Consider the following 12,989-nt stretch of genomic DNA (forward strand, 5'->3'; position numbering starts at 1 on the left):
AAAAGGGGCAGGAATGAAGGTTAAAAGGTTAAGAGGCCACGCCTGCCCTGCTCTGCTCCACTTCGTCTGTGAGGAGAAACCAAAGGGGCATTAGCGGAGAGGGGAAGGGGACACACCCTGTGAGGCTGACCCACCCACATGGACCCTAGACCCAGCGGAGAGTGTGCAAGACACCAAAGGCAAGGAACAAACCTCCCAAACACTCCAAGAGAAGGAAAGGAGGAGGGCATATGAGCTGCTGACCCAGAGAGGAGAGACACCACAAACCAAGCCCTTCAGTAGATTGCATTTAGGCTTGCCAGATCAAAATGCTATTGCTAAGGGGTGCCATCAGTAAGGAGAAAGGGATTTCAGTTATGATTTGTGTGGCTGTTTGGAAATGGGGAGTAATCTTTTCGAATGAAGGCTGTAATTGTAAATAACAGACACCTTTGCAACCCCCCTAACATGGCAGATTGCTAACATACGAAACCAGATTAGGGAGTGGCAGCCATAGCACCAGGCTTGTTCCATCAATAGGAATGAAGCAGATTGGCTCCAGGAGATAAAGGGCCTTCACCAAATTAACAATTTTCCTGCTACTTGCACTCTGTAGTGACCAACTCCTAGTGTTCATCTCAGAAGCCAGAAAAATCAAATTCAGTGCTGCACTCAGTTTATGAACAGAAGACTTGAACAAACAAAATTCACATATTGTTTTGAGAAAAATTTCAACTGCTTTCTTCAGAGAGGTTTTCTTAGGATTGTCCCCCACCACATGCCGCTTTCCTTCTTTCCAAGGAATAATGCTGGTGCTAAACTCCATTTCAGGTGCCTTGGTATGGATGCAGATGGGTTTGTGCTTAAAAACATGGGAATTGTGGCACAAGCACATTCAGAACGCACATGCCCACACTCAAAAAACATGCACACACTGAAGGACAGAGCCATCTATATCCCTGTGCTCATGAATTCATCCACACCATGTGAGCATTCATAAAGATACTTCTATAACAGAGGTGTACACACACACACACACACACACACACACACACACAAACACACACGCAATCATACCAGTCTACATATAAGACCTACCCACAAACATTCAAAACATGAATTGTTGCCCTAGCCCCATAATAATAGCCACAGCTTTTAGAATGCTGTGCTTTTGGCTTTTGGAAGAGATATCAACTCTGCTACCAACTGCCTGATGCAAAGGCTCACAGAACCACCCCAAAGCACATTTCAGGACACTGAAACATGCATGTGTACACACACACACACACACACACACACACACACACGAGTTTGTGCATATGCACTGCACACAAGCATGAAGATGGTCATACATCTGAGTGTGCATACAAATACACTGTGCCATTCATATGGATATACAGACCATATATGCACAGACGCAATGCATATATACCCAGGACATGTTAAGTACTAATATACATGTCTATTGTCCACATTTGATGCACCGAGTATGTACATATACTAAGGATGAGCCAAAGGCTATAGAATCACACATATCCTCATCAATCACAAACAAGCAAACATACAGTGCACACAAATAGCATGTATTTCAAGCACCGATACCTTGCATACACCATCATGTGGGGGTTCAAACACACAGTGACAGTATCTCTCCTGAGGGTCTGTGCTACTGTGGAGGTTTTGTATTGCTCAAAATTTCAAGGATTTTGGTTGTTGTTGAGGAGAGATGCTGAAATAGTTCTGTTACTGGTGCAGCTACCCTGACTAAAATCAGCATCAGGTGATGCTGAGATGGAGGAAGGTTATGGTTGGTCCAGCTTGTGCCTTTTTGAGGTCCTCTTTCCTTAGGGCTCAGGTACACAAAGAAAAGAAACTAAGGCAATGATCAGCCAAACATGGCGAGTTAGAGACAGAACTACAAACCAGGATTCATTCTGCCCAGTTATCAAGGCCCAAACCACTTGAATTAATTCTTTTCTGAGAACCCTGGCATTTTAGTCCACTTCTGGTCTAGCCATTGGAAACCCCTCTCCAGCACAAGAGACAAAAATGTCAGGGTTCTCTGTTAGTTCCTGGTCTAGCTGGTGTCTCCTCTAAGTGCATCCTATTCCCATGTCTGGGTGTGTATTAGGGGGCCAGCTGGTGGAGTCTCTCTCCTTCCTGGGTCAGGTGGGAATCTTATTTGGAGCAATAACTGAAATAAGATGAAGCATCAGAGTTCAATGAGAAATGGACTCACTGTAGGGGACACAGTCATACTGGACCTCCAGGTACTTGTAGGTGCCAGGGCAAGGGTCTGGAAAAGCATCTGAGCCAGCCACTACGACACACTGTGTCCGATTATTGCACCTGAAAGAGAAGAAAGAAGGGCAGGTTGTTAAACTACTGACACAAACTGCAGTTCTAAAGGAAACCACTAGGTGGCACTGATTGATACTTAGTACTGTATTGCAAAGACTTCTAGAATCTTTGAAAAACTGCTGCACCACTATTTTGTTTGGGATGCAGATTATAATCTCACGTATGAAGCTGATGCAAGCAGTGAGCAGGCACAACTACTAGTCGGATAATCCAAATACACTGGCAGGAAGCCCTTTACTAACCCCATTGCAGGATTTGTCCACACAAGACTTGCTGGATGTCAGACACAGCTCTGTGCCTGTTTTAGCTCTGGTTATGGGGCCAGAGACTGTCACCAACATTTGATTGTTGTGATACTGTATTATATTACAGTATCAGTATATATCAGTATCTTTATAATTTTTATTACAGTATATTGTATTATTTTTTATAGTAGTCTTTTAACCTAGGGACTTTTAACCCGACAGACTTATTTATGTGCAATCATGGCTCCTCAAATTCAAACTAAACTCACAACCTGCAGTTTTTGTACATGTCCATAACCTTATGAGTGTCTGCAGACACCAATGTGAGTGTGAACCATATTCCTCTGTTTGTCCAAAGGTGACATCAAATACATTTTTGTGCAAGCGCCCAAGGTGACAACTACCGTATAATCACTGAGGATTTACAGACCTTCAGACCTGGATGCGGTCTTGCGGCAGTGAGACGTGGTTCTGCCACTCCCTCCCCTGGCACCAGGTAATGGTGCCCAGTAACACCCCATCCTGGAAGAAAACTTGCACTTGCACACCACTGCAAGTCAATCCTTGGGTGTGTGGCGGGGAGGGGGGGAGATAATATTATAACCCGGCCCCTGCATAATCAGAAATCCCTATGTGGTGGTTATTTTTATGTTCTTTTAGCATACTGACCCAGATCACAACTGGCAGATTAATCAGACAGTCCTCGCAACAGCCAGTTGCAGAATTGTTAGCCTCTCACCCTTGCTTAGGTCCAGAAGTAGAGCTAAGAAGCACTGCCCCCCATTTCCCACTTCGTTAGCTCCTGCCACCTGCTCTCCCTTGAAAGGCTGATGCAACAGGCAAGGGAGGTTGGAAGGGGGACTCCCAGGGGCTGTCGGCTGCCAAAGCAACTGGAGCCGGTATCAACTCAGGCCCCTGGGGCAGGACAGCCACCACCTGCTTCACTGAAGCAGAGTTTGTCAGCAAAGTGGGATGGATGAGAGTTGAGGTGCTGGCACTTCCAGCTCTGTAGAGCCCCACCCAACAGCTAGTCACTTTCTCAGATGGTGCTGTGCAGAATGCCCATCCACTGCATGGCTTATCTTTGAGCTATGCGCTCAAAGAAAGTTGTGGCTGCTGTGCTCCTTGCCGCGTCCCCCTGCTGCTGTGCTGTGATCTAAGCTATGGTTATCTGAGCCTGGGCTCAGGGCTTGTCTCACTCCAGACAAACCAGGAGCTGCAACCAAGGTTTGCTCTTGAATTTGTGGCAGGTGCTCGTGTCCATTCAGCACACTAAGCCAAACCATAACTTTGCTCACAGTAGCAAGAGGACTGGGAGAGTTTGGCTTAGCATTACGCGCAGACACCACTCATTATGTTTTGGATTCTTATATTTATTATTATTCATTTGCTATAATGCAAGCAACTTTGGGTACAATCTGGTAAGAAAAACAAAAACAAATGAACACATGCTGTTGACAGAAAAGGAGAAGCAGGCGGTATTTGTTGGGCAGGCAGGGAGGCTGAGGTTTTGGAAGTTAAGAGAGCCCTAAAGTACAGTGGCTGAAGGATGAGGGAGACAAAGCAGGCAGTGGGCAGACGTGCAAGAATGGGAGAGAAACAGGTCAGGGGAGGCACACAGAGAGACTAATGCAGGTAAGAGGCAGAGGAGATACAAAGGGAAAAGAAACGAACAAAGGAGAAAACTGCATCCAAGATTTAGAGACAGGCAAAACATCAAGCTGTTCGCAGGTTAAAAAATGAAAGGGAGGGAACACTGGAGACTAGGAAACTGTCAGGCAGGAAAGGCCAAAAAGCTCAGGAGTGGGAGGTTTCATATATTGATCTGAACAAAACAGGTCCTATCTTGAAGTCTTATCCAAGCTACATTTGTTTGGTGTTTGTCTAGCAGCACCTTTGACATCTACCTAACCTTCTTTTTTTGGCATTTACCTACTGTGTATCCAGCACCTTCATCAAAATATATAGTACCTTTGGCACCACTTAAAGGTTTCTGAAATCTTAAGCAGTAATATAGATACTTTGGGTTCATCTTTTGGCTCACAGAACGTTGCGCCCATGAAACAGAAGACTATGAGTCCTCAAAAACAAGGAAACTTCAGCTGTCTAAACACCAGCATTACATGGGGAACAGTGAACAAAAAATAAATGTTTTGTAAGCATGGGTTGTGCTTACGGACAGTGTCCGGCATGAATGGCCATTATCACTCCTCAACTAACCCAATGTGTGATAGAATTTGAAGAAAGATTAGAGGAATGAAGCTAACCATATCAAACCAATCCCAATTGGGAATTTTCACTTCTACTGCACTGCAAAGAGCGTATTCTCCTTAGCACTGGAAATGGCAGAAAAATTGCCTATTAACTTAGTATGGCTCAGCTTCTGAAGAGAGAGAAAGTAAAATAACTGCAGCATAAGATGAACATGTTTATTATGTTTGGAGGCATCATGACTATAAAATAAGTCATTTTGCCAAACCTGCACTGGATCAAAGTTTATGCTAACCTGCCTGAGCTGTCCTTGTTACCTGTTCTATAACTCTTCCTTCAAACTCTTAGCTGGCTTCATGGTAAATATCACATCCAAAAACCTAGAGACTTGGATAATTGTGCTAAAAAGATTTTAGCACACTCTTCGGACACACTCGTTTCTGCCACTTTCTCATTGTTTAATCCATATATTAATTACCATATTTACTCGAGTCTAATGCACCATTGAATCTAATGCACACCTCAATTTTCAGAACCTTGAAATGAAAAAAAAGTATTTGCTGGCGAATGTAAATGTTCCATCAAATCTAATGTGCACCTTAATTTTTGCAACGTAATTTGGCCAAGAAAGGTGAACATTGGATTCAAGTAAATATGGTAGTTCAATATCAACACAGAAACCTCAAAATGCTAGTAATTTAGGAACATGGCATCTACCAGATCAAATCTTCATTGTGTTAAAACATAATGGGGGGTTTTCCATCCTTTTATTGTATAATCATGCATTTATTCATTAAGTGTTCAAAGGCTTAAACCTGCTTAGAAGTCATACCCTCTGACCTGCAAGACCTTCCTACAAAAGTTCATCTAGCATGGACTGTACTACTTGTGACAACACCCCTTGGACTGTGCCATTTCAGAATGCAGGGAGAGGAAAGGGAAAGAGGAACTGCGAGTTTGGCTGTTTCCCTGTAACAAAAATTCCACACATGGAGAAGGATGGCACACCAAGGAAAAGAATTCCAGGCCAGGCTTTTGCCTTATGCATTTATTTTCTATGTGAAAGGGTTTTAAAAAATAATAATGCTGGAGCATTCAAGCATGTAATTGCCAACCCACGATTTGAAGTGGTACAGGCTAGGAAGAAACATATCATATGGTAATTCTGAACAATTAGTTTGGTTTTGAATCTTAGCTGCATGGTCCCTGGTTGTGGTTGCTCCATAATTAGGGATAACAAAAAGGTACATATTCTTTTTTTTTCTCTTATTACTCCACTTGTTCCAAGGCACTGAAAGGAATTTATAGGACTAAGCCAGGCCTGGACAACTATTAGTCTGTCAAAGAAAACATGACTCCCCAGCCATACACGACAACCTACCAGGGAGGCTCATTAAATTTCCTGCTTTTGCTGCTTTCCTGGGAACAAAAGCTATAGGACTGACATACATGTAGACCACAACAAATGGGTGGTTTATCTTGACATAAGCGCTTGATATAAATTCTTAAGAAGAGCCCTGCTAGATCAGAGTAACAGTCCATCTAATCCAATACCCTGCTTCCTAGAGTGGCCAACTAGATGTCACTGGGAAGCTCACAAGCAGAACAAAAGGACAACTGCTTTGGGGCTTCCCAGAAGTATCTTGTTGGCCACAGTGGGGAACAGTGCTGGTCTGGATGGAACAGCTGTCTGATCCATCAGGCATCGTTTGAGGGCCTTGTTTCAGTCAGGGGTTAAAATGCCCTGGGTTCAGGTCTGTACCACCTATGAACCGCCCTCCCCACCTATGAGTCCCTCACCACAACCTATGAGCCCCCCCCCCCCCAGTTTACAACTCATTTGTTGACTTCAACAGGTCTCCTCTGTGGTGTAAATGGATTGTAGATGGGTGTTTAGGCAGCAGATATAGCTGCTTAGCAGCAGAAACTCTGCTTGTATAATTAGTAGATAATATTTGGTAACAGAAATGAAAATCCAAACTGCATGTAAATGCCTTGCTAATGGTATTGGTAACAAATTAAACATTGAATATTGTTTAAAACATTAGTGAGTTTTGCTGCTAAGGGCAATTAGATTTAGCTTGCATTTAAAAAATCTTCTAGCAATCCTCAAAGCTCTCGGGGATTCTTGATTGCCCACTGCTGCTGCTGTTGAAGAAACTCACCAATGGATTTTGATAGAAGCACAAAAAAGGAGAAATAACTTAGCGAGCAGCCAGTCACTAGCAAAAGTGAGTAGGAGTAAAGGAAGCCACTCACCAGCCTACAGGGTCTCTGCCAATCTAGAAAGGTGAAGAGCTGTGTGAAAATAGGTGAGATGGAATTTTTGGAGTGGGATGTTCAAGAGGCCACAGCTGCTTAAGTCAAATAATGTATGTGTGTGAAAGAGAGGCAGATGTTTCTGTGTAAGGCATACAGGTAAAAATCAAACACCGGAACTGGTGATTAATGTGGGGATAACGAATCAAGCATTCTTTATTCTTCATTCTTCTTCATTCCAAAACCATGAAGACCACCCCAGTGTTTACTTTCTAAATACAGAGGTGCCAGGCATCAAGCTGCCTGAAAGCCAGGACCATACTCCCAAATGTGTAGACAGCACATGCTCAAGAGTCACTGTTTCCCATGTTATAATGACTATATTTGCTCCACGGCTGAGCCCTGGCTCCAAAAACATGTTTTCTGGAACTGAACCCTAATGAAATATGGCTTAGATTAAGCCATGAAAAACCCTTTTTGGAGAAAAACCTATGTATTAATTGACTGGTTTTGCAGACCAGCTTACCACATGCCCAGATTGTCTATACACAATTCTGTGCAAAATGTTACACTAAGTGAGTGGCAAACCTGTGTGCATGAGCAGTCACAACTTGTTCATTCAAAGCAGCCTAAGCAAAACAAAAACCTTCTCGGTAGTGGCATCCACCCTGTGCAACGCCCTCCCATCAGATGTAAAGGAAATAAACAACTATCTGACGTTTAGAAGACATCTGAAGGCAGTCCTGTTTAGGGAAGTTTTTAATGTTTGATGTTTTATTGTGCTTTTAATTTTCTGTTGGGAGCCACCCAGAGTGGCTGGGAAAACCCAGCCAGATGGGTGGGGTATAAAATAAAATAATAATAATAATAATAATAATAATAATAATAATAATAATAATAATAAAGCAAGCCACTATGAAGCAAGCCCCCTAAAAGCATTGTATGAATCAGTACCTGAGGAATGTCGTGTGCTTTCACTAGCTCTAGTCTTTGGCAAATGTCCCCAGCAAGCTTTTACAAGAGGGGAGGGAAAAATGAATAGATTCCATATCATGTCATTGTAGAATTATGTGTGTTTATTGCAACTTCTAACCCCACCCCCTTCAAAGGTAACAATCTGGTTTATATCACACCCTATTCTCTGTTATTCTTCTGTTTTACATACAGTACTTACCAAGTCTCTACATGTACATTTCACATGGAGTTTTATCTGCTCCTGCACTTAGGCTGCAATCCCAGAGGGTCAGACAAGAGCACAACACCCACACTGCTACCCCAATTTTTGGAGGGTTTCCATGGGTGGCCCACCAGAACTCCTAAACTGCATCCTAAATTCTTGGCTTAGAAAGTACTTTGGTGGACTGGCGCAAGGAGCTGTTTTAAGGGACATGCATGTTTCTTTTGCACGCGCACTGGTAACAGTTTCCCTTAGGAAGGAGCAACACATAAGCCACAAATGGCTTCCTACTCAAAACGAGAAGCTAGGAACCATGTCAAATGAAGGATGCAACTGTTGCTTCCCTAACAGAAGCAGCATCCATATTTAGCAAAAATGCTCCACATGCAAGGTTTTTTAAAAACAACAACAACATGAGGACTTCAGTAAAACTGTGTAAAAGAAATAAAAAATAAAAGAGCAGATTATCAGAGTTCCACAGCAAATGGAGTTCCACCCAAGGCTACACTTACATACTTTGCAACCAGTTCCAAACCACCCTTTGTTTCTGTGGAGGCAAAATGAATGACAAATGCAGCCCAATTCGTTTCTCACTTGTCTCATGACAAGTTGCCAGGCTTGCGTTTCAGCTGCATTAAACAGTCATGGAATGCACCGCAAACAGTGGCACCTCCTCGCTGGGGTGTCACAGCGGTAGAGTGCCTGAAAAACTGCCTGTAGATGCACTTAATTGTATTCTAAGTGCTTGAGTAACATTATTTACTATATCCTACTAACTAACAATAAATGAAATCATTTTTTAAATGGCTAGTGACAGTACTGCTATTAGAACTTTAAATAATTCAGGTAACCAATCCTGCTCAGCAGGGAAGTAAAATTTGCAGGAGCGCATGGCGCACTAAACAAAAGTGAGGGATGAATCCTATGGGTGAGATGGACTACCAAGGAACCAAGCCTGCCTTCTTTCAAGGTGACTTTAGCACAAAGTAACAACAACTACAACCCAACCTTTCCTGGGTGGTGCTTATTCAGCAAATGTATTTTTGCTGGGTTGGTTGAAGTGAAAGTATGATTCATGTTAAATCTCAGGTATTATACTGCTTAACCAAAAGATTCTGGGGTAAGGGTTTCAACACTATTTCTTTCAAGTTTGGAAAAAACTTCGCCTTTTGAATTCCTGTCTGTAACACAGCAGTAGATGGCCTGGAGACCAGCAAAATATGGCAACTCAGTTAGGTAAATGGTGCCTCTGTTTTAGTAGTATTTGGTAAGGGACAGAGATTTTCTAGACTCAGGGATGACCGCTGTGAAAAGGTTTGAAGAATACTCAGTCTAAGCTTCTCAGTTCTGTGACATAACATTAAGCTCAGGCTGTGACTTGAATGTTATATTGAGAAATACATTCCCTATGCATTCCACTGCAAATCTTTAGATGGAAAGACTCCCCTGGATGTCAGTGTGGTTTGCACACACTAAGAAAAACTTCAGAATACGCTCATCCAATGGAGCAGAGCTGCTGGCATTACCCTCCTGACAGCAACATGGATGCTGCTTACTGGGAGGGATGAGGCAACAGCGAGGCCAGGGCTGCATGGGCATACTGGCAGAGTGAATGCCACACTCCTGCCAATGCACCCACATGGCCCTGATATGGCTGCTGTCTTATCCCTCCCCCCTGTGGTAAAGGGGAGGCCACTGCTGTGGCTCTGCCCCAGCAGGCAAGCTGCTTCTGGAAGTCTCAAGGGAGTTGTTGATGAGGAAAGAACGAACCAGACAGTAGACTGCTGGGTGGTAATCTGGGCCAGATGCAGATTGGGACAGCTAGTAATTAATTGTTGTTGTTCTTATTACTATTATTGTTTAATTGTTACAAGCCTTTATATCCTGCCCTCCCTCTGTTCATTCTGAAATGGCAGCTCAAAGGATGACATAATGGGTTAAGAAACTTACTGGAGCTCAGTGGCCACAACCCCATATTTAAAAAAACAACAAGAAGAGTGACTTTGGAGGAACACAACAGGCCTGGGAGCAATTTGAAGGTGAAGGAAATTAGGGAAGGGAAATGCCTCCTCAACCCCCTACTGAAATACAGAGTCTCTCTTACCTTTGGGACATGATTTTGAAGGCATCTGGAAGATAGCACTGGACATTCTCCATCTGGAAGGGATCAGCATCACAGATCTTGTCGTCTGTACGCCCATAGTTGGCATTTTCCACCATGATAACATCACTGCCTGGGCAGCGCAGCTCAATGGGGTAGCCCTCACATGCCAGTTCCCGCCGAACCAGACCAAAGGGTAAGCCAGCACGGCTTAGACCTGCTGAGATAGGAGGTGAGAGGGTCAGGGCTACAGGCTTATTATACCACTCAATCAAGCAATTCCAGTTTATCTCCTGATGGACTTCTGCAATTTCCTACCAATCCTTAGGTATGCACAGCACACACCATGAGACTAAAGCATGGAAAGCAGGACTCCAGGGTTGTTTTTCCAACTCTGCAGTCTTGTACAAAGAGAACCTAGTAAATCAGTTACAGATAGGTAGCCGTGTTGGTCTACAGTTACAGATAGGTAGCCGTGTTGTATCTGAAGAAGTGTGCATGCACACGAAAGCTCATACCAAGAACTGACTTAGTTGGTCTTTAAGGTGCTACTGGAAGGAATTTTTTTTGTTTTGACTAGTAAATCAGGATTTCTTGTTTTTCTGTTGCATTTTCAACACATGCTGCAAGACCTATAACATGTTTATCTACTTCTGAGTCTCTGTTTTCCATGTCAATCTTTGGAGAACAGCAGCAGGGATTCTGGGTTCCCTTCTACCTCCACTGTGGCATGTCTGGTGTATGTTTTGTATGTGGAAGGGTGCTTGTCCGGACACTACCCAAGAACAGGAGAGAGAGAGAGAGAGAGAGAGAGAGAGAGAGAGAGAGATCTGCCCTCCCCCCCCCTTTGCTGAGCTGAGCTGCATATTCAGAGTAAGCTCTACAGACTTAGGCAGATGTGCCTTTAAAAACCCAGACATGTTTTTCATAAAGCTCTTGGCTCCCTGCACCACCCATGACCCACTTTAGAGACAGCAGCTGAGGAAAGGGTCTGGGAAATGTGCTGAGAAAAATTCTTTGCAATCCTTTTGAATCCTGCAAGGTTTTGCGAGACTGGAGAGGTGGAGATGGGAAGTAAACAAGGGGGGGGGGCAACTGAGATCTGAACATGGATATTAGGGAGGTTTCTAGAAAGATTCATGGTTGAGCTTTGTGCTCATTTCTATTATGGGAAGGATATTGCACAATTGCCGGACTGAGAGCTCAGGCTCCTGGATCCCTCTGAACAAGGATGAGAAGGAGAAAAAGGACAACTGGGATCCATCTGCACAGCCAGGGCCAGCCACCAACATTTTACTGCCTGAGGCAAAGCAGTAAATGCCTCACCCCCGCTAGTCAAGGGCATTTTGGCATCTGAGGCAGAAAATCCCACATGCACATCTCCCCGTCCCCCACCCTAGCAGTAAAAAATATTATTATTATTATTATTATAATGCATTAAATAACTAACAATTTGCTGCCTTTTCATGACATCCTAAATCAGCAGCCTGAAACAGCCCACTCTTTCTATCTAATGGTAGAGTCAGTACAGTGGGTACAAATTAACCTATCCGTCTTTAGCAGTGCAAATCTAAGCATGTTTAACCAGATGCAAATCCCACTGAACTCAATGGAAGTTACAGCACAATACTTTACATGCCCACTCAGGAGTTCAGTGGAGCTTACGCCTAGGTAAGGAGGTGCTGGATTGCAACCATGGCCTGTGCATTTATTTAAGATTGCGGCCAAACAACACAATCCTCTACTCAGATGTAAACCCTATTGAATTCAATTGAGCCTAAATTGTCTCATTTTTTAAAAAATAGTTGCTCTAACAGTCCAAGAGGATCCTCCTTCTCCTTTCAAACTAGCATAAAGACTGAGTTGCAGTGTGCATGGTGTCTCCTCAGAAATCTCACACCTCACTAAAGAAAACACACTCTTTCCACTCCTTCAATTAAAAATGATGCTATTCCAAAAGAAAGTTCCCTCAAACCTCTTAACATACTGGCTGTAGAAGGGGCAGGGCTTCATCTCCCTCAGCTTTTCCACTTCAGTGTTGGCAGTTCCATGTTGGCGAAGTCAAGGCATGGATGGGGGCTTGTTCCCTGGCAAATGCTCAAAAGCTCAGAGTGGTTAACTGAGCACAGCTGTGAGGGGAGTGACTGTAAAGGAGGCTGAAGGGAATCAGGAAGCTGCTCTGTGCTCTATCCTGGCCTCTCCTCATCACCCGCTTACATGGAATGGGGCTTCCACATGCTCCGCCTCCTATGAAGGATCCTGCCCCATCCTGGACTAAGCTTTCTACTGTGGAGGGAACAGTAGGAGTACCAGCAAGTGAGTTGGAGGGAATGGTAGGAAACAGAAAACTAGATAGACAGAAAACAAGGGCAGCGAACCCAGTGGCAGGAGTGAGCCGAAGGAGGCGGTGGGGCATCTGTGCCAGTCAGCTGCCTTTGATGATTCGCCATCTGAGACAAATAAAAGTCTTAGGGCCAGGCTTCCCTACAGCTGGGTCTTTGAGACTGTCACTGCATGCTACAAACATCAGTTTGGGAAGGACAGCTACCTGCAACGACTGCATTATGGTTTCCTACAACCCTAGTAGTATGTTCCCCAGCTACAATTCGAGCTGGCTGAAAAATGCATACTTAATGGCCTACTGCTGCCTCTGCCC

General features: G+C 43.9%; 1 protein-coding gene across 11 annotated transcripts in view; it reads right to left on the minus strand.

The window, feature by feature from the left end:
• ADGRL1 (adhesion G protein-coupled receptor L1) overlaps nt 1-12,989 on the minus strand; it is a 130,854-nt gene that overhangs the window by 45,392 nt on the left and 72,473 nt on the right. For 10 of the 11 annotated variants that reach the window (XM_083717483.1, XM_083717490.1, XM_083717487.1 and 7 more), the window contains exons 3-4: nt 10,337-10,553; nt 2,219-2,328 (exon numbers count right to left, since the gene is read on the minus strand). In XM_083717483.1, the coding sequence (XP_083573609.1) occupies nt 2,219-2,328; nt 10,337-10,553 (327 nt within the window). The remainder of the gene's footprint in view (nt 1-2,218; nt 2,329-10,336; nt 10,554-12,989) is intronic. The other variant, XM_083717481.1, reaches the window with a different exon arrangement.

This window comes from Podarcis gaigeae (assembly GCF_964106915.1).
Source record: "Podarcis gaigeae genome assembly, chromosome: 2".
In the NCBI taxonomy this organism is placed as follows: Eukaryota; Metazoa; Chordata; class Lepidosauria; order Squamata; family Lacertidae; genus Podarcis; species Podarcis gaigeae.